This window comes from Triturus cristatus, chromosome 5_1 (assembly GCF_964204655.1).
Source record: "Triturus cristatus chromosome 5_1, aTriCri1.1, whole genome shotgun sequence".
NCBI classification, from domain to species: domain Eukaryota; kingdom Metazoa; phylum Chordata; class Amphibia; order Caudata; family Salamandridae; genus Triturus; species Triturus cristatus.
In genome coordinates, this window is record NC_140587.1 from 435,577,500 (window position 1) to 435,600,379 (window position 22,880).

At 43.9% G+C, this 22,880-nt stretch overlaps 1 protein-coding gene across 1 annotated transcript in view; it reads left to right on the plus strand.

Annotated features, from left to right (window-relative positions):
• The first annotated feature begins 291 nt into the window (after positions 1-291).
• The window catches only part of UQCRB (ubiquinol-cytochrome c reductase binding protein), a 47,552-nt gene continuing 24,963 nt past the window's right edge, over positions 292-22,880 (plus strand). The window contains exons 1-2 of the mRNA XM_085605220.1: positions 292-421; positions 9,333-9,404. Of these exons, the coding sequence (XP_085461346.1) occupies positions 403-421; positions 9,333-9,404 (91 nt within the window). The 5' untranslated portion in view covers positions 292-402. The remainder of the gene's footprint in view (positions 422-9,332; positions 9,405-22,880) is intronic.

The window sequence follows — 22,880 nt, forward strand, 5'->3', positions numbered from 1 at the left end:
TCCCTAGCTCTGCTTCACTTTCACCCTGCTTACGTTCCCTTACACCCGAGTTTAACATCCTGTACCTCAATCAAACCATTGTGTATTTTAGTGATTGGTAAATGTAATGCAGGTTGGGGCTGCTCATAATGGAGTTTTAAACGTTATTTCAAAGCAGTGCCCCGTTGTTTAGAGTAAGTGGCTCATCAATGAAACAAAATGGGTTCCCCAACCTATGGGCTCAGAAACTCCAGAGCGTTCCCTTCGTAAGATGACCGCCAGCTAGCATGTTAACACCATTCACCCGTTGACATTCTAGTGCTCTTTCTCCGGTGGCTTACTTCGGCGGAAATGACGTTCCACACGATTACATCTCAGCCTCAACTGCAGTTCTATAGGATCTGACGCTTTTACTGCGTGAAGATGGCGGCGAGGGCACCGGGTGAGTGAGGGTCAGAGTATTTCAATTCTAGGCATGGTTCACTGTCCGGTGTTAAGGAAACAAGCGGGTGAACTAATCGCAGACATCTGCGCGATGTTTTAACTGAATTTGTTTTTTATGGCTCCTATGCAATTTCTTCCTTCAGCGTCCTTTCCCGTCCTGGGTGACCTTCCAGGCACCCGCAGCCACAGATGAACGCAGGGCGTGATTCGCTGTTGAAAGAGGCTTGCTCCTCGAGCTGCAAAGTCAAGCTGAGGTTTCTGGAGTAGTTTTGCGTAATGACCGGCTCGGAACAAATTATGATCGGGAGGATGGGGCACAGATGTTGTAGGGGGCGTGTAGTGATAGAGCACACACGATGTTATCAAGAATAAAACTTTATTGTAGCAATCTTCTTACAAGGATGTACACAGCCGTAATAGTCGGCGAACTGGCTTCTTTCATGCACCATATTCTATAACCTCATTTATATATTAGAACATCCCTACATACTAGCAAGCTCCTCATCCTGTTAAAGGAGACACAATACACGATGCACTAATAAAATTATACAAACTCTACACATCCCTTTTCCTAAAATGAAATAAGCATGCATAACCAGTACTCCTCCCCCCCCCCGATTCCCCCAATAAACAAAAATTATTCCCAAACATACTTCGCCAATTTCTTGCTCCATGTTTTTCCTTCCTTTGCTCGCCAACTCTATTCACCCATTCCACAACAGCATTTCCCCTAGAATGATATAACGCAGTAAATCTGTGTTATGCCTCCAAATTATACAAATGATTTAATCTCCTCCGATTTTACTTATACACCATTGTCGGTTAACATCACAAACGGAAACCCTTCTCTCAAAAAAGATTCTTCTAAAAACCTGATAACCGTAGCAGTGTCCACTTACTTACCACTTCTAATTCCGTCCATCTGGAAAACATATCCACCAAGACGATAATGTCTCGGCATGTACCATCCGACCATGTAATTGGCCCCATAATATCCAACGCTACTTCCTCCCAAGGCGATCTGGGACACCCCAAAGATGACATGGGGGGGGGGGATTTAAGGTTTTCTTAGATTTATGAGCATTCTCACAGTCAACACACACTCTTATAATCCTCTTCATTTCTAAATCCACCCTGGGGCCTCAATACAACATTTTTATCTTACTTTTGGTGAGTATAATGCTGGAATGTCTCATGACCAATTGAGAGAATTTTTTCACGCATACCATAAGGTGGAATGATTATTTTCCCTCTGCAAACAAATTCCCCATCAATACTTAACTCATCACGCACTTCCCAGAATGCTCTCAAATCATTAGCATTACCACCTCTGCGTGAGTCACCCCAACCATTCACAATCTTCTCTTTAACTACCTTCAGCGCTTCATCCTTACTGTGTGCATCCATCCACTCATCATGATGTTAACTACCACCACACTCATCCGTCAAAACTCCTGCAACACAATACTCACTCCATGGATCTTGATCAATTTCTGTGAGTGGTAGCGACATTCTACTAAAAAAAATCAGCTGTTACATTTTTTACACCTGGTACGTATTGCACATCATATACAAAATCTTGCAATCTCATTGATAATCGTACAATTATTGTTTGATGCCCTTGACAACCCTTCCGTAGTTAGTTACTTGGTCAAGGGCTTATGGTCTGAACATAATACAAATTTCTTTCCCCAAATAAACTTCCTAAAATGCTCCATGGCCCATACACTTGCCAGCGTCTCTCTCTCAATCACAGATTATTTTTCCTCCATGGGAGACAAGGAATGGGATGCAAATGCAATCGCCACCTCTTTGCCCTGTACAGAATTCTGTGTTAACCCACTACCCAAACCTGTCCCACTGGCATCAGTAGTAACAAATGTATCTGTAGATGTGTCAAATCTTTGTAGCATGGGTGTATTGCTAACAGCACATTTAAATTCTTTAAAAGATTTCTGACATCCTTCATTCCACATGAACTTAACTGTGTTTTTCATCAACATTCTCATTCCGTTTTTGTGAAAAAATGTGCGTAAACCTCAGCCAACCCAAGGAATGATCAGACTCGACCTTCTAGTAAACCAGATGGAGGGAGTTCTTAAATAAGACCTTTTTCTGGACGAAATGGGGGATCCCCCTGTTTTCTCCAGGAAACTATATCATTTAAGAACTCACTCCATCTGACTTACTAGGGGATTGAGTCTGCCCAGGTGGTATTCCCCTATCAGGGTGGGGCAGAGGTTGCTTATGATGAAGCATGTCACATTATGTGAGTGAGGCTTCCTCTTCCAATAAGATTGGTCTTTCTTCTCCTCTTGGGCTTATCACTATCCATGCCAGAATCTTGGTAATTTAGGAAGCATAGCACTGATAAAAATACTGTTGCAGAAACCACCATATCTTTGTGTTTTGGGTCTTTGCTTTGGGAGGATGTGTGGTGGCGTACACTCCCCTCTCCTTCTGTGTTCTGAGTGCATGGTTTGTTTGGTGACCAACATCATGTCTTATTGTCAAGCAGGTTAACAGCTAAGTAGACTACATACAATTCTGTAGTATTTCAGTATTGTGTTTGTTGAGAGGGATAGGTAGCTAGACCATGAGTCATCAGGAGATCTGCATACGATTACTTTTCTTTAACCATGTGCAGGTTATTTCATGAGTATTCTTGGCAAGCGAGTACAGTTTAAGAAAGTTTACAATTGGTACAAAACATCTTGGTCAACCATTGTAAGAGTAATTATATTTGCTCCCTAGATTCAAGTAATGTTGCGCCTGTTACTGGGAACTCAAATTTGCCCAGGTCCATTTTTTTTTTTTTACAGCAGTTTCTGTTTATATAGATCCATATCTAGCTGCTTCTATATTGGGTGAGTGATGTCTGATAACGGCAATTGATGGGAGTTTGAGTATGAAGCATAGCCTTGCATACCCAGGTATGGGCTAATAATCCTATGAGCTAGTTTCCATTACAAAAGAATGGATTTAACACCCAAGACTAAAAAAAGATCCAAAAGAGCAAGATCATTTTTGTAGGTTAGAGATGGCATGAACTCCTAAGCTCATCTCAGTTGGGTTAAGCGTTATTTATTATATTTGAGATAATGTGCAGTATACGGTTATATCTCATGCCATAAAGAAATTGCAGTTGACAATTAAACAGTATGTGTAAAACCTCGCCATTCCGTGTTGGCAATTTCAGAACAGGTAAATTAAGCCTGGCAGATTCCCACCATACCTCATCGCTAATGAAAAAGCGTGTTTGTGCTAGAGATGGAATAACTTTTGATGTAACAGGAGATGCCAGATGAGCAGCCCTTTAACCTGAGGATATGCTTTCTTATTTTTGGTACATGTCTCTTTATCCCATTTGGATTGGGCCTTCAGATTCATTCTAGAGCCTGTCTTGTCTCGATTTAGGTTACATCCCCAGACATGGCATAGTTGGATATAATTGACACACTAGCTGGAAGGGCTTTCTCCCTCATTTGTGAAGATCAGCAAATCTTCAGCATATGCAGTCACTTTTTATAGTATCAAATTTAATCCTCATCACTGGGATATAGATTTTTCATATAACCTTTGCAATTTTATTTTGACCACTGCACACTACCTAGGTTTTGTGGGAGTAAAAAAAACATCATGAAGCTCGGAGTGCAAGAGGCTTGGTATGAATGTTCTCCAAGAATAAGACTTCCGGAAATGGTGTTCACCCTGACATTGCAGATTTTCTTCTGCAGTAATAGCATTATATGAAATGGTTGCACTGAGTCTTAATATTTCTTTGCCATGGGGTACTCACTTCAACATGATATTGAACACCATACTGGCACAACAGATGCCTGTGATTATGTTCTTGAGACCAGCCAGATGTAACTCCAGTTGGATAGCTCCTATTGTTGTCAGAAGTTGCAAGTAGTTCATCATATTTCTTTAATTAACATTAACCGTAAAATATCAAAATACAAAACATTCAATCCATATAAATAATTACAAGGCATCAGAGATTGGTTTCTTTTACAGCAACATTTAAAAAACAGGCAACATAAATCATTTGGTAACATATGTAAATATTTGGTGGTGAATATAATAGGGCGAGTGATCAAGGAAGGAAGATAATCATATACTTTCTGATACTCGCTATGGCTTCAGACCTGGTAGGATCACACTTGACCAATGTTTCAACCTATATATGACCATAAATAAATACACCATAGCCAAGCGTGGCACCCTGTATATGGCCTTTATGGATCTTAACATCCGCATTTGACATAGTGAGCATGGACAAAATGTGGAACATCATGCTTTCTCTAGGAGCCGACAAGGTTATTGTAAACTTTTTAGCGGATCTGCATAAGGAACCTGTCTACCTCTGTGAGATATGGTCCATAGGGTTGCTGCACTAATGCTTTTGAGATAAAGCAGTGGGTAAGGCAGGGTGCATCTTAGCCCTCTTTCTACTTACTCTGTCTATTAAATGACTAGACAGCTTGATAAGAGAAGGGATGGCTGTCCCTCGAGTAGGCTAAAGACCCATTCCGGCACTACTCTGTGCTGATGATGTGAACTTGTTAGCTAAACTGCCTTAGGCTTCCAACACCCTGTGACTAATTTGTGTCCTTTATGAATATCCTAGATCTTTCAACAAATTATTCAATCAATCAGGGGTTTGTAAAGCGCACTACTCGCCCGTTGGCTGCGAGATTGGAGAATGTCCTTCCAGCCACTCTGTTACTGTAGAAGCGTGGGATGATAGCTAGGGCAAGGTCGGCTGAGCGAAGGTTTCTCTTGGGGGTATGGAAGGAGAGGCGGTTGTTGAGGTATTGGGGTCTGATGTTGTGGAGGGCCTTCAGACGTGCATGAGCAACTTACAAGTTATTCTTCTTTCGACGGGGAGCCAGTGTAGGTTGCGGAGGTGTTTGGTGATGTGGTTGTGCCGAGGGATATCGAGTATTAGTCTGGCTGCAGCGTTCTGGACGGTCTGGAGTTTGCGGAGGAGTTTTTTGTTGATTCCGCCATAGAGGGCGTTGCCTTAGTTGAGTCTGCTGGTGATGAGGGCGTAAGGGACCATTTTCCTGGAGTTGGGGTATCCATTTGAATGTTTTATGTACTATGCGGAGGGTGTTGAAGCATGGGGATGAGACAGCGTTGAACTGGCGATTCATAGTGAGCGATGATTCCAGTATGATACCAAGATTACGTGTATAGTCTGTCGGGGTGGGTGGGTTTCCGAGGGCGGGGGGCCACCAGGTGTCGTCCCATGCGGAGGGGGTGGGCCCTCTGTTTTCTCTGAGTTGAGTTTCAGGCAGATGTTCTTCATCCAGGCTGCGATGGCTGTCATCCCTTCCTGGAAGTTGTGCCTTCTGACGTTGGGTTCCTTGGTGAGGAAGAGGATGAGTTGGGTGTCATCGGTGTAGGAGACTATATGGAGCCCATAGTTTCTGATGATGGTTGTGAGGGGGGCATTGTAGACGTTGAAGAGGGTGGGGCTGAGGGAGGATCTTTGGGGTACTCCTCATCTGGTCTGTCAGTCCTGAAAGGAAGGGCAGGATTCTTATACTCTTCTGCCCGTCAGAAATGAACGTATCCAGTCTAGGGCCTTTTCTTGGATGGCGGCTTCGTGGAGTCTGGTGGTTAGTGTGCGTTTGGAGACAGTGTTGAAGGCTGCTGATGGGTCCATGAGAATGAGGGCTGCTGTTTGGCCTCCGTCGAAGAGGGCGCGGATGTTGTCTGTGGCAGCAAGGAGGGCATTCTCGGTGCTGTGGAATCCGGATTGAGAGTTGTATAGGGTGTTGGCTTCGATGAAGTATGTTAGCTGGGTGTTGACGGCCTTTTCGATGTCCTTGGCTGCAAAAGGAACCAGTGAGATGGGCCTGAAGTTCTTGAGGTCCGTCGGGTCTTCGAAGGGTTTCTTTAGGCAGGGGTTGACTTCGGAGCGCTTCCAGTTGTTGGGGAATGTGGTAGTCTCAAGGGAGCAGTTGATGGTTTGACATAGCTCCGGTGCAATGGCTGTGGTGGCCCTGTGGAAGATGTGTGGCGGGCAGGGGTCTGAAGGTGCTCCGGAGTGGATGCTCTTCATGGTCTTTAGGGTGTCTTCTGTCGTGAGTGAGGTCCAAGTCAGTAGGGTCTGTTGGGTGACGTCGCCGGGGGTAGGGTTTGAGGAGGTGCAGAAGTCTTGGTCATCAAAGTTATCGTAGAGTGTCTTGATCTTGAGGTGAAAGAAGGAGCTGAGTCAGTCGCAGAGGTCTTGGGAGGGAGGCACGTGTCTTGTCTCGCTAATGGATTTGGCAAAATCGTGTATGATGGAGAAGAGTTCCTTGGAGTTGTGGGCATTGGAGAAGATTCTGTCTTGGAGGAAATTCTCCTTTGTGGATTTGATGAGTTGGTGGTGTTCTGTGGTGGCTGTTTTGTAGGCGGTGTGTGTTTCCAGGTTTGCTGTTTCTCCAGTCTTCAGCAGGAGCGCTTGGATTCTAGGAGTGCCGTGGTGAACCAGTTTGTTTTCTTGTTGTGTTTTCTTGTAGTCTTCTGGAGGGGGGCGAGTGTGTTGGCGCAGTTGGTGATCCATTGGTGGAGGTTGCTTGCTGTGGTGTTGGCATCTGCTGTAGTTGGGGGTGGAGTGTAGGTTAGGGCAGAGGTGAGTTGTTCTTCTGAGACTTTGTTCCAGTTTCTGCGTGGGAGGCGGCACGTGTGCTTGTGTGCGGTGGGTTTTCTGAAGAAGTAGATGCATGGGTGGTCAGTCCAGAGGAGTTCCGTGGTGTGGCTAAAGAGAATGCTGTTTCCTCTTGTGAAGACTAGGTCTAGTGTGTGTCCTGCTGTGTGAGTGGGGGCCGAGACAGGTTGCTTCAGTCTTATGTTGGTGAGGTTTTCTAGGAGGGCAGTGGTGTTGGGGTTGTCGTGGTTGTCCAGGGGGCAGTTCAGTGGTTTGTGTGCGCTGGTGTCCGGTCGGCTGTGGGCTACTGCTGGGGTACAGAGGTTGTTGAAGATGTGGCGGCAGTGTCGGCAGGAGATCGGTCCTTGGGTGTTGCCTGGCATCGAGAGCTAGCAATTGTTGCTTCCTCCGTGGTTGAGAGCGTGGCGGGTGCTGGGGTCGTAACGGCAGGGTGTGGGGGACCAGGGTCCCTGGCGCTGGTTGCAGACTGGCTGCCTTTGGCACACTAGCTTCACGCCCACTGCACGACCGCAATTAAGTTGAGGTCAGGGGAGGGCGATCAGCTGGGAGGCGTGAGCGGCACACTAGGGGCGGGGGAGGGCCCGCGGCGGGAAGCGCAGAAAGAGTGAAACGAGTCAGAGAAAAAGAAGCAAAAGAGAGAGTGGCAAAAGTGGAAAAGAGGCAAAAGAGGACACAGAATAGTTTGGAATAGCATAAGAGTGGGGTGCTCTTCCACTAGACCATCAGGGATGAGGTTCAGGCAGGAGCCTGCGTGTGGAGGAACGCCTCGAATACCTACCTGCCAAGGAACTTGGGCTCAAGGGCAGTCCCTCAACGGTGGAGCTGCGCGGGAGGAGAGCAGTGACACTGACCAAGAAGGTCGGAGGTCTTGCTCTTTTTGCCTTGCAGCGGCTGCCATTAAGTAGGGGTCGAGGAGGGCGATCAGCTGGGGTTGCGGGAGCGACATGCTGGTTCTTGGTTCCCTCTTTTAACAACTTTGAAAATTCTTTTTATCCAGGTCCCTTTCATCTGTGTTGAATTTTGCATTCAACGCTGAGGAATGAACAAACCAATAAAAGCAATTGTCAATATTTACCAGTCCAAGAAAGTCTAAGCTTTCGTATATGGTTGTGATATCTGGGGATATATGACCACCCACACTACAAGTTGTGGGAAACAATTTTATGAAACGCTTGCTGTCTCTTCCCAAAAGTGTAGCTCAATACGTCGTACTCTCTGATCTCTTCGCGGGTAGGTTTCCGTTTTGCTAAGTAAGGAAACTGAATTAAATCGAGCACTTCTGAGAGATTTTATCAACCTCGATTTGACACACATGATTCCTTGGATGAGCTATTTATCAAGCAGCTTTTTTCACTGTCTGTTTCAAGATGATCTAGAAAGCTCGAGTTTTAGAGGCAACCTGTGAAAAACCAGAGCCTTTCCTCCGAAATCAGCCCATAAAACTTGGCAGATATAATGCTAGAAACAAAAGCGAGATCGGAGTATTGCAGGACTCTCAGTAACCTTATGCAGCATAACACAAAAGCAAATACCTTGAAAAACAGATATCTGTTGTTTTTCACAAATTGATGGAACTTGGTAGACATTGCGCAGATGTTTGGGCACAGTCTTCATTTGGACAATCATTTTTAGGAGTCATGTCTACAGAATGTATGCAGCAGCTTCAAACAGTTCGTCACTCGCTATTGGTGTGGTTCAAAATGAGGGGGACCTCCGCAAAATTCGGAGAAGCCCCTCAAACATTGTTTAGGCTAACCGCCTCACAGGTGTGCTATTGTCATGGGCGAAGGTAGACGCTGGGCTGTGGATGCCCCCTGTACCATAGTGGTTGGATGAGCCTACATAACTCCCTTGTGTTGAATTTTGCTTCTCTCCTTTCTGACGAAAAGCCTTTTTTTTCCTGACAGTATAATTAGCTAAGCTTCCTTTCATTCACCTTGCAGTCCCATCCAAAGTTTGTCTTTGGTTGACCTTTTTATAAATCTAAACAACTAGATAAAGGTTTAGCAGATAGATACATATATTCGTTTCCAGAGCTGTTCTGATATAAACAATGTTTGTATAGTGCTTCACCATGTCAGTAGTTACCTAAAAATACTTGTGTGCTTAAACGGATATCAGTTGTCAGCTGTTTTAGTTTTGTGAGTAATTCAACATAAATATTTTTGGGGTGAATGACAATTATGCGGTTACTTACACTTTTATATTGCAAACACATTGTAAAGAAATCTTATTTTTACAGTTGCCGCAACCAGCCGTTTGTTTGAAAGCCTTTGCAAATGGTATTACAATGCGGCAGGTTTCAACAAGCTTGGTAAGCATATAGTTAAATATATTGTTACGTTTCGTTTGGTTGTTTAACTACCCTGTTTGAGTGTAACAAGTATTGTAAACATTGTCCTTAAAATTAAGTAATGGGACAACGGCGTGAGAAATTGCACATTGCCAATCGAAATGCAAGCTTATTTACATCATTTGTTTATGGGGAGAATATGCAAATATTCAGATTTGTTTCTGTGCAGAATTCACCACCAACCACATCATTGCTAAACGAAAGCTACTGAATGATAATGATTAACAACATTATTCATGAGCACTGAGTGGGAGATTGGTGAGGTAAGCAGCACATCGAGTTATTATGGATGCTAACCAAGATTTTCCTAGTGTCTCTTCCACTGAAGTTTTCAGAGAACTTTCAACAATAGTCAATGACTTGTAATAGATGTAAGTAGTTAACCGTAGCTATCCCAATAAAACATGTTGCAGCTTGCTGAGTGGTTTATTAATCAAACTTTACAATTAAAATTCCGAATGGAAATGGAAAACGAAAGCAATTTTTTTTTTAATCTTGGGTTGTTAGCCATTAGCTAACAGGATGCGGAGCACAGAACACTAATTTACAGTGAGTGCACTGTGGTAATCTGTAATGCACGGCGCAAGGGTGCACTTGTTTATCGTCCTCCAGGCCCCCCGAAGGAGTTTTTAGATACTGTGGGGGAAGTCCTAAGTGATCTATCGCTTAGATGCTCGAACTTCACTATACTGGGCGATCTGAATTTACATCTCGACTCCCCTAATGCCCCAGGAGTTGATCATTTCATGGATACCATCAATATATTAGGACTTACCCTTTTGACGCATCAGCATACTCACTTGGGAGGGCACTTATTGGACTGTGTTTGTTCTAACTTTACTGGACTTGCAGTTCAACCCCCTTGCCCCCAGATTTGGTCTGATCATTTTTTTCATTCCATTTTGTGTTCCTTTACATCATAAAAACTTGAGTGCTATCACTAATAACCCCCCAATATCAAATTTGATATATAAACCAAATTGGAAAGAAATCTCTAATCGATCTGATGTGCTGGACTCCTGTGCAGCTTGTACCCCAGTACTAACAGGTAGTACCTCTATAGACTACCACAATTTCTGTGATTGGATAACTATGGTAGGCAAGAAATTAGGCCCCACGAGTCTTAAAAATCGTACTTCAACCAAAATTAAAAGGAATGCCCCCTGGTTTACTCAGGAGTTGAGAATAGAAATAGGCAAACTAAGAAGATTAGAACGACCGTGGCGCAGACATTACGAAACAACTGCCCGTGAGATATATAAACTTGCTAGGGGAAAGTATCATGCAGGCATAAAATCAGCCAAAAGAGTATACTATCTTCAAGCCATAATGATGGCCGATCAAGACCAAAAAGAAATTTTCCAGATAGTTAAAGGCTTCATGAATCCTTCAGCCCTCGTGCAGGAAATCCCACCTTCCTTAAAACTTTGTAATGCAATCTCAGACTACTTTGAGAATAAAATCCTCAATATAGTGAAGAGTTTTCCTCCAGTGTCTCCAATTTTAGGAAATATAGAAAGAGGGGAGAGGATGAGTTCTCTAGTATGTGTGGATACGTTTGCTCCCATCTCTCTTGAAGACTCCTTTAAAGCTATTTTAGCTTGCAAATCAGGTTCCCCCTTCGACCCGTGTCCCCCTCTGGCATTACATACCTTGGTGGAATTTATGAATCCCATCATCAACAGTATTATTAATTCATCCCTAGCCACGGCAGAGGTTCCCAATGACTGGAAGCTTGCCGCTGTTAAACCACTTAAAAAAAAAAAAAAGCCCTTGCCGACCCTACCACTCTTTCTAATCTACGTCCGATCTCCTTATTGCCGGTGATGTCCAAGCTGACCGAGAGGTTCGTAACCAAACAACTTACGAGCTTCCTGGAAGTAAATAATATCTTACATCCACATCAGTCAGGGTTTCGCTCAAGTCATTCCACCGAGTCTGCTCTGCTGTATACAGCAGAAACCCTTCGCATGGCCATGGACCAAGGAAAGGAGGCGGTCTTAATTTTACTTGACCTGTCGGCAGCCTTCGATACGGTCTCACATTCCATCCTAGTGGACCGGTTGGCTGCCGCAGGAGTGGCTGGGACGGCTCTGGCTTGGCTGGATAACTTTCTCAGAGACAGGCGTCAAATTACAGTGCTGGGCCCCTATCAATCTGAAGCAAAGGCACTCAGTTTTGGAGTTCCCCAGGGATCAAGTCTGAGCCCTATACTTTTTAATTTGTATATGGTTCCCCTGGTAAAACTGATTACCTCTTTTCAGATCAGTACTATTTCGTATGCTGACGACACTCAGCTTATTTCAGTACTGGATAGGGAGCAACCCGATGCTGAGAAAAATCTCAAAGAGTGTCTAACAGCAACATTTAAGTGGATGACTGACAATCACCTTAAATGTAACGCTGATAAGACTGAGATTTTGCCATTTGGAAAGCACAAGTTGTTTTCCCCAAAGAGCTGTTGGCCTGAGGATGCAGTAGCTCCCCCTAATACCATTACCTCAGCCCGGAATTTAGGCATTAAATTTGACAACCAACTGTCTTTTAAGCAGCAAGCGGTTGCCGTAGCTGGCACTTGCTTCCATATAATAAAAGCGCTGAGAATTTTTTCTGATCTTTTGCCTCTGTCAGCTAGGAAAACAGTTGCTGTGGCACTAATAAACTCCAGGCTCGACTATTGCAATAGCTTATATGCTGGAGCAAATAAGTCGGTTCTCCATAGATTGCAAATAGTCCAGCACGCAGCAGCTCGTTTAGTTTTGCGTCTGCCGCGTAAGTCGTCAGCCTCAGCAGCATTGAATGCGATTCACTGGCTTCCCGTTGTTAAGAGGATCCTTTTTAAGATCCTCCTAATTACTTTTAGGGCCTTTCACCACCAAGGACCTAAATACCTACAGAATGGTTTCAAATGCTACCATCCAGCACGCTGCTTAAGGTCTGCAGGGCAGAACCTGCTTGTAACCCCCAGATTTAAGCTGGTGACTAGAGGTGGTAAATCCCTCTTTGTACTGGGGACTAAAGCGTGGAATAAGCTTCCCTTTGCTGTACGCTCTGTCTCATGAAACCCAATATAGGAAGGCATTAAAAACTTGGCTTTTTTCAAGAACTGATGCTGCATGTATGGCAATGGTTTAAGTATGTGATGTTTAGCGTGAAGTGTGTCTTCTCCCACCAACCCTTTCATCTGGGTTGGGTGAGCGCCATGATACTCTTTGAGTGATAATGGCGCTATAGAAATACATTTTACATTACATTACAAGGCTGCGGGCTGTGTCCTTGTCTTGCTGAGACTTAGTACATGTGAACTCGTGCAGGCCTTGGATAAGCTCTATGCAGCACCATTATACTTGGAGGCTGTGCCTCATGAGGACGGTGGGCCAGAGCACAAGAACTTTTTGGCTTCGGCTGAAGTATTTCATTAGAATACTCAAAAATGCTCACATTGAAATGCAAATGCATTTTTTTGTGTAGAATACAAGATTAACAAGATGGCTAAATGAAAGCTAATGCTGAATGAGAGCATTAATTAGTTCATGATGTGACAGATAAGTGATTAACTATCTTATTACCTCCCCATGAGGTAGACCTCTAACGTCCTAGGTTATAAGCCGTATTGAGTAGACGGGTGTGACACTCCTGATGTAAGTCTTGTGTTGGAGAAAGATCTGAATATAGGTTAAAGGCAAAACTATTTCACTCCATCTTTATTCCTCCTTCCCTTCTAACTGTGCGAATAGTAGAGAACTAATGTAAGTTAAAATGCACATTTATATCCTGTCACAGAAATATCCAGATTAATTTATTCCTGTCCAAAAATATGAAAATTGGAAAACAGAAATGCGCATTGCTTCTCAAAAGGAAGGGACTTAAGGTGCAAAATGATGATTTTCATCTGGTGTAATTAGATCCCTGGTAGTTAGCATTATAGGCAAAGATCATTTATCTGCTCTTTGAAAGGTTCACCCAAAAAATCAAGTAACTAGTATGCTGTTAAAGTGTAAAGCATCAGAGGAGGTAGATATGTAGCCTCTGGATGGAGTCACGTGGACATCAGAAGAATTCTCCTCACAGATTTTTCAGTGATATTACTGGTTGATGACTAGCCAGCTGTCAGTGGAAGTAATAATGGTTTAAAAACTTAAACGATGTATGGTGTCTGATAAGGTGCAATGCTGTGAGTTGTGTCTGCAGATGCTTCAGACAAAGCTGGAGAAATTGGAGAATATATGGTAGCCCAGCCACCCTTTGACATAGACACTGATACACGAACAGCTGTCTCTCATTAGGCTGACAAGAACTTTGACACAGACTTTATCTCCATCATGGTGCATAATGAGAGGAGATGCCAGTAAAATGTGGTTAATGGGCAGAACCTCACTGTCACTCAAGGGAAGATTAAGCATAAGCTGAGAATCAGAGGTGTGTCAAGGGAAGACTGATTTCACAATTGGTATTTGTAGTTTCCTAGATTTGAAGGTGCAGAAAGGTTCTCTACAAAGGTCAATGCCAGTGTACCTTGCGACCAGTTAGTAGATATCCTGTTTTCAGATTGGAAGCAGTCATTTTATTAGAAACTGCAGCAGTAAGTAAGAGCACAACCGCACCCATTCGTAGGAATGGTGTGATAGCAGGTAATTGACTGTGTTTGATCTTGAATGTTGAGCTTATATCACTAAACACTGACTTGGTTGCATTGTTATTCCATTTCCAATATTTTCTACAATTACTAGACTACTATAATATGAAAGTCCCAAAATATTAAAAATCCAAAAAATGTATTTGAAATGCAGCATTGGGCTGTGCTGAAATTTTTGTAGCTGATTCAGCATAATAGCATAGAGTAAATATAGAGGAGCTATGAGGATTATTTCTCTTGGTCAACAGTTATCAGAGTTTTATGAGTTCATCAAAATTCATGCTGTTTAAATCAATATTAGGCAAACGTAGATGTTGCTGTTTAAACCGAAGATGGAAAAAGTTTATCCCACAACACCTGGTGTATCTTCAAGTAAACAGGGAAACTATTATGGCAGACTCCAACAATGGCATGGATCGTACTGGATGAATTGTCTCAAAAGAAATAACCCTGAGTTAAACTTGAAACCAGTTAAACTAATAATAAATGGTTTTCACCACTGTTGACGGCATTTAAATGGAAGCTCGTCATACAAAACGAAGTAGAGAAGTGCCAATAATATTGACACCAAACAATTCTCTATTAAACATAAGATACTTTTTGAAGAAAAGGCAAGTGCTCAATGTTTTATTATATTTTTTTTATTGAAAAAGTGTAAAATGTTTGCCACTATTAAAGACCAACTGTTAGATGAGCTGAATCCCAGCTAGTAGTAGCCGTTTCTGAGCCATCTGTTGGGCAAGCGCCATTTTATAAATCTGCAGGATTTGTATCCTCTCTCCATCTGTACACTTACTTAGCTTACCAGTGTTAGTTATTTATCATCTATTACTTGCTTTTCACTGGTATTATATTGGATATTCAAGTTCAGCAGGGACTGTCCTTTTATGGAAACCATCCACGGACCTAAAATATTTGGTAAACACAATAGTTTGATTCTTTTTAATCGTTGTTCTGGCCAGGAGTGAGCACTTAACAGCTCTCCTTTGAGCTTTTGATGATCTGGGGATGAAGGAGCATGACGGTTGTTAATGTTTGATTCTATTACCGGCAGCTTTCAACTGACTTATCATCCTAGGGTTACATGAATAACTAATGAAATCATAAGGCTCAACAGTACATCCGCCACCGGGAATGCAACTGTTGATGTGGAAGTAAGCAATTTAGAGGATTTAGCAGCTCTTTGTATCTTTTTGCTCTTCTTCCCGTAGATAGCCAGTATGCAAACCAGCAATTACTAGTTAAATTGCTTAATGCATATCTCATTGTAAAACACACTTCATGTAGTGCCAAACTTTGCCCACAACCTAGGCAGCGGTCACATTTTCCAGAGACCGTGTCAACCTCAGACATTTGGTGAACACAGAAGTCGCTCCTCATCCCTTTTCCAGGCTTTAGTCCATGGATACCTCACCGGGTGTGATGCATCTTTGGGCCTGAAAGCTACTGCAATACTTATATCCAGGATCCCCTGCCATACATATGTGATTTCCTTCCAAACTGTTTCTTTGAAATCTGTCCTAACAAGAAATACTGGAGGGAGAGTAGAGTGAAGAAAAAAGAAAATGTGACTTTCATTGTGAACAGCAATTTGTGTTATTTGTGTGAATCATTCAGTGCTCCAATCTTATTGTCACCTAATAACTTGTGCAACTATGGTTGACTTGTTTCTAATGTGCAGAAGATACTTGATGTAGTTGTCAGAGGGGAGGTAGTTCTCCATATATAAGCAACATGTTTTAGGACCAAGTTCTGCCTTGTCATATTCAGCAGTACCACTATAAATAAGCTGTGAATTCAAAGAACATGGCTTAGGAAATATCTGAATCTGCATAAAAGCACAGTATTGTGAAAAAGTACACTTTCTTAAGATGTACGTAGTCCTTTATATCTACATTTCATCCAGTCTTCTCTAAGTATTCGCAGTAGATAAATCTAACCTTGTAAAAAATAACACACAGGTTTCTTTTTATTTCCCAAATAACTGTTGTTTTTTAAATATTTTTATTTGACTTTGTGAAGTATAACAGGGGCACAAACCGATTCCCAACACAAAGCGGAAGTCCATCGCACCAAATAATTTGCCATCCATTAATACAGTGAATAGAGGAGACTGTAGAAACACTGCAGTAAATCGACCAATGCAATAAATCAGATAGCTTGGATTAGTGATCCCGAGACAGAGGCATATCATCAACATGATGTTGCGTATCCAGACCATAATAATCAATTTAGCTACCACACACTGTGCTGAATTTATGTGGACAGCCCCTACTCTTGTAGGTAACTCTTTTCACAGCCATGTATAGGTCCATGCCTGTTTTCCATTTTGACATTGTAGGTTTCTCATTCATTTCCCTCCATAGTGATAGTAAGGGCGTACGTGAAATTGTGTGCGTTCCAATGCATGAGTGGGATGGTCTCCATCTAAGGGGCTCCAATCATTTATAGCAATCATGTGGGAGGCCCAGTAGTAGGCCCGGAGATTTTGGAGGGCTATCCCACCGTTGTAAGAATTGCGATGTAATGTATGCAAGGCTATGCTTGGGTGGGCATTATTTCACAATAATTTCCAAAGTAGATCGTCCATTTTGACAGATATGTGGCCAGGAATTTTGTAGTAGGTGTATTGTTGAGCATATAGTTGTTGCGGATGAGTGATCATTTTGGAAAGCACGGTCCTACCTAGTATGGTAAGGGGGAGCATTGTACAATGGTCTGCATGTGTATTGAACTCCGACAGTACTTTCCTACCATTGTAGTACATGGATTTTCCTTGTTCGAGAGTGGCCTATATCCCCAAATTCTGAAATCTCTCTTGCGTTACCCGTAGTTGCCCAGTGAGGCCCGTCTGATTACACAAACCGCCGGCAGGGACTCGGACGGATTTACTCAATTTTATCGTATAGCCAGAGGAAGGTACATATCGCTGTAAGACCGTCGGAAGTGATCTCTAGTTGGGCCAAATACTGGAGGATATCATCCGCGTATAAGGATGATATTTCTTCTGGAATCGGGGAACCCATTTACCTGAAATCCTTTTTCTGGGTGTGAGCACACCAAACATGCCAGTTGTTCCAGGGTCAAGGCGAATAGGAGGGGAAACAGGGGTCAACCCTGTCGGTTTCCCCTCCTGATAGGAAACTCTGCAGATAGGATGCCGTGGACTCTTACAGCCACTATGGTCTCATTATAAAGCAAGTTAACCCAGGACAGGAACAGTGGACCAAACCCCATACTCTTCATTGTTTGTGTCATAAAAGGCCAGTGTACTGCATTAAAGGTCTTTTCGGCATTAAGAGAGAAACACATGAGGGTTGTGTTTTGATTGGACCTCTGCCATCCAGTTATGGAGTCTGTGGAGGTTACCCCTGGTGAAACCAGATTGGTCTTTATGGATCAAGGGGGGGATATAACTCGCACAAGCTGAGTAAGTGGCCAGCACTTTCATTTCTATTTTGAGCAGAGAGATCAGCCGATAAGAGTCACATTCAGTAGATGGCTTACCAGTTTTGTGTATAACAACTATCCTGGTATTGCGTAGATCTAGGGTGAGAATTTCTTCCTCTCAGGCTGTCTCGAATCATTTTAATAAGGGGGGGGGGGGATGAGGGTGTAGCCAGTATGTCAACTTGTTTCTTGAAAAATTCCGCCAGTAGACCCGGTGTTATTCCCTGAGTTGAATTTGGACACTGCTGCCTATATCTACGCAAGAGTGAGGTTCGTCTCCAATGTCTCACGGCCTTAGCTAGAGAGGGCAGGCAGATCTATTGTATTAAAATATTCTGCTATCTGATTAATATTTGCTAATGGGCGTTCTTTGTAATGGTCTCCATAGAATTTTGCAAAGTCCGCTGCTACTCCCTGATCTGTGCAAAAGCAACAAATGAGGGACGAATTGCTAAACAATCCAACAAACATTCACTCCCAGTCACAAAGATCTGGGTTTAATCCACCGTTCTTTTGCGCACCACACCACCTCAGTTTGGACCCAGCCAGATCAGTCTTGATTCTGTTACTCATGGGATTAGTCCAGTTCAAACTACCAAGCCAGATTCTCCCTGGACCGGAAACCAGCATCCTGGGACTGGTTTCGGGGCATCACCCCATATCAGCCTGGCTAGCTTGAATCCAGTGAGCATGGGACCCACATCTGGGCATACCCATCCCACTTAGGGCGAAGGACACGGCTTGGCAGTTTGGGATGGACTGAAGTGATTATTTTTGTTTGACCATGTTGTCCGTGCTAAATGTGAATGTATGAAGGTGATCGCGGGCAGAACGAGTAGGATGGAAGGCATCGTGTCGGCGGAGAAACCCTGTGTTCAGCGCTGTCGTCAAGAAGGGGTTACCACACCCTCTAGTCAGATGTATAGATTTTGTTTTGTTATTGGGGCGCAGGGGACGACCAGAGTCTGAAGAGTCCCCCAGCACTAAACCCATCTATTAATGGTTGGCAGAGTACCTCACCCAATTCGCACTAACGTCCAGTCTATTATCTGATCGTCCTAGAGTGAGTTCCAGGCTCGGCTCCAGGAATTTGTTTTTGGGTGGGCCAAGGGTGCATTTGGGTGGGCCACTACGGGCCCAATTTGTCGCTTCTTGTGGTAGCCTACAAGCCCTAGATTTATTTATTTATTAAATTGATAAGGCGCGACAGCTACCCAAAAAGGGTTTCCCGGCACCGCAGCAGATCAGAGACTATGTTGAAAAGCGGCTCACAGGTTCCGTTATTGGTTAAAAAGCCAAGTCTTCAAAGATTTGTGAAATTGGACGTATTCTGATTCGTTTCGAAGAGCTATGGGCAGGGCATTTCAAAATGAGGGGCCTAGATATGTAAATGATCTTCCACCCATCCGAGATAGTTTAATTTTAGGAACGAGAAACTTCCCCTGCGTAGATGAGCGTAGGTTACGAGGAGGGACATATGGATGGATAGGTATTGAAGGGCAACTCCTTTTTTGATTTTGTACATGTAGCTCAGGTCTTAGGAACTTGATTCGGTTCTCCAACCTGAGCTAGTGCAGGTCTCGTAGATGGCTGGAGATAGAGGTGGCTCTAGGAACCCAGCACAAAAGCCTTGCAGCGGAGTTCTGGACCGTCTGCAGCCTGCGAGTCACTTCCTTGTTTGAGCCCAGATAGGGAACATTTCCGTAGTCCAGCCTTGAAGTGATCAATGCATGGACTACAGTTTTCTGAGTGGGCTCTGGTAGCATCCAGATTTTTTTTTTTTTTTTTTTTTTTTTTTTGCCGCTTCAGGATGGTAAAACATGTGGCAGTTACCTTGACAGCTTGCGAGTGCATACTGAGCGAAACGTCAATGGTGACGCCCAAGTTGCGAACTATCTACTTGCAAACAGTCACCATGATACAACGGATCGATTCTGTGTGTATACAGAGCATGTGGAGAGTTATTTCAAAGTAAGAGCAATGTCTGGACCTAAGTGCAAACCCTCAAATTCCAACAGCCAGGCTTCAAAACAAGAATTTCCCAACCCGATTATCCACTTTTCTACCATCCCTCTCCTGGTCACCTTATCTCACAGCTGACCTTGGGCCCTAGCCACATATCAGCCACCATTCAGCTCCACTTTCATTATTCCAATAAAAAACATTAATAAAATCACCTTCGAACTTAAAACATTGAATATAGCAGTAAATATAATTAGCACACACTTTAATATGTTCCACAGTTGCCCTCATTACCTGACTGCTAATTAAATAAAAACAGAAAGGCCATGACCGGGCCGGCTTTAGCGATAGTGCGAAAGTCTTTTTTGGCACCCCACCAATGACCTCTTTCTCCACAGATACCATTACTACCACCCTCCAACAGTGCCCTTCATCTCTCCGTAGCCACTCTCTCAAATGCCTTTCATTTGTTGTATAGTGCTACTCGTATCAGTGTAGGGTGTCAGTACTTTACACCACGCACACATTATACAGCGAATGAATCATACAAGTATGTAAATCAGTCTATAGGGAATGTGACATAAGCCAATGAGAATTATAAGGTGTCGGAATCACATGTCATCCATACTGGTGGGCAGTATATTTTAAGAGGGTTTGGTTGGGTTGGCACAAACTCAGGATTTAAAGCATACCCTAGTGGTTGGCTTTACTAATAAAAATGTATATCGGCCCAAACTCTTTTTGGCAATATTAAAATAATGAAAGACTGGGGAAGTTCTAACTATATAGTAACACAAAAAAAGTTAAGTTCTAACTATACCATTCATGTTTGTAGGCAGCTCTTTGATGACAGTTCATAGGTCACTGTCCTATGTCAGGATTGTAACTTCTGAACTGCAAGTAACACACACATCTCTGTGACAAAGGCAGTAACCCACTGAGCTATCCAAAAATACAGATTATCTGCATTTCAAAACTACCAACAGGCAAAGGATTGCTCTCCAGTAGGATCATTAATCACCAGTTACCTGGACATATTTATTGTTCTCTTGCATCCATGGGCATGATCATGATAAAAACAATTTAAATGAAGCCTACACAAAGTATGTGCCTTGCTGGGCCTGTGCAAATTAAAAAAATAAAAACAAATAGTAGCACATCCTCTTACCTACTCCTAGTCAAACTTTGTGTCACAGCCTGATCTGATAAGCAGCTGCAGGGGTCAGGAAAGGTGGATAGGAATAAACAAACTTCTTTCTCCAGTGCTGAACAGAAAAGGAAATATCCACGCATCAGGACTATAGGCTAAAGTAACTCTGTGGCAAATAAAGAAGTTGGCTCCTTCGCCATGCCCCTATTGTTCCTGCTCGACACAGCCCACCTTTCTAAAAGGAGTTGGGTGATTGGGGATGGCTGTGAGAAAGAGCCCAGGCCCAATCACGCAACTCCCAGAATAGGAAGGAAAACAACGTTAGGAGTACCGTTTTAAATTAAAGATACCATTTTATATTGGCCTTCATGTCCTCACTGCGAGGGCCAAGGCTCATGTTTGGGTGGGCCAGGCTCATGTTTGGGTGGGCCTGGCCCACCCAGCCCCCTGCTAGAACCGGGCCCGGTGAGTTCCCATTCTGCACAGCTCTTGTCACTCAACAGACCGGGATGTGCATGGCTCTGTTACCACGCAGGGTGCACTGTGCTGCAGTCTACTGGTTCAGCAAAAGGTTCAATTCTTTGTGTAGCGTTCCCAGGTTAGAGAAAATGTAATTGCCATATAGTGTTTCAGCATCCCTCGGAGTGAATTCTGCCTTTCCGTCGCCTGTGCTCTCACGTGACCTTACTTCTGCCACTGTAGGTGTCCTGCCCTGCAAGAGCCAAACTTTTTCCCCTGCAGCGTCGCGCCGTCACCTCTTCTCCTGGCAGCGGGCTAGGACAGGTTCCCAGACTTTCCATGGCTTTGCGGCGCTGCGTGCAGCCTAGCAGTGCTGACTTCGGGCCCTCTACACCCTCCCATCCATGAGGCCTCCTCTGGTAGTCACAAGCAACAAGGGGGTGGAAGACAGAAGAAGGGGCAATCCACAGGAGCATGTGCCGAGCTGTAGTGTCCGCCATCTCTCGCCTGCGGCATCCGCCATGCGTAGCTGCTGGAAGCGAGGCCTCGGAGGGAGATCCTCAAGGCACTGCGGAGAGTACAGGAACAAGTCAGGTGTCACTGCTCTTTTAAGCACGCACCCCCTCGCACTCTACCGCGATTCATCCTGCCGAGGGGGCACCTTTCCTGTTAAGGCACTCTCCACTGCAGCCACCACAAAATGCCCAGCGTTGTCGAGCCCAATACGGCCGCCTCTTACATGTGGCGTACGAGGTCCCAACCAGCCGCACTCTGTAAGAAAAGGGAGCGGGGAGGAGTCTGAAGTTTCCTGTCACCGGGTGCCGTTCGAGGGGCTCCGTAGTGGATAACTCCAGGGCTCCAGTGCAGCAGCCCAGCTCCGCCATGCTTCGCTCGCCCCCCGGTGCTGGTTGGCGGCCATGTCTGAAAGAGCTCAACGCCCCACACAAGCCTCAGCTGGTCGGCGGAGCCAGCAGTGCCATCCTTCTCTGCCTGGTCGACTCGCTGTGTGCAGATGGTCAGGCTCCAATGTAATTCAGGGTAGATGCCAACTGGGGACACGGCAGTAAAGTTTGGATTAGGGCGGGCACGGTCGGAGCTTCGCTCCGTCGCGTCTAGTCCGCCGCCCAAAATAACTATTGTTAACTATATTTTATTGTGCCAAGGATTCTTGCCTACATTTTGTGGCTTGTAATAACAATACAAAATGTGTTTTTGAAAAGCCTACAAGTGCTAGGTGTTTGTGAGAATAAATTGCGCCGCCCAAGTTCACAAATTGAAAATTACACCGATTGTCATCTTTGCATTTGGGTGAACTTTCGGCGCGGAGAATTGTGTCCTAGATAATACGTTCTGTAGACTTTTCGCTTCGGTACCACTTAGTGCTTGCAAGCTGTTTGATCAGGTTTATTTTTAAATTCACAGACTTCCCCTAATAGGTGCCAGTGAGCTGAGTGTAAGAGCTACCGAGTGCTCTGCTTAGTTAAGGAAATCCCTTTGGTGTGATGCAATGTTTCATCTGAGGAAGAACAAGTTTATTACCACTTTAGGTTATAGGGTGACTTGTAGGCGAAAAAGACCTGCAGATTTTTCTCTTATAAGCAAACTAAAAGCCATATTTTATTACAGCTGTGGCATGAAGGATTTGCAGCCAAAGTTGGGTGACGATAGATGACCAGGGTGGGAAGTACAAAGTGTGTGTACACAGGGTTTCAAGTAATTATAACTTGCTCCTCAGCCATGCACAGTGTTGTCATCAATGATGTCAATTCAGATATCATTG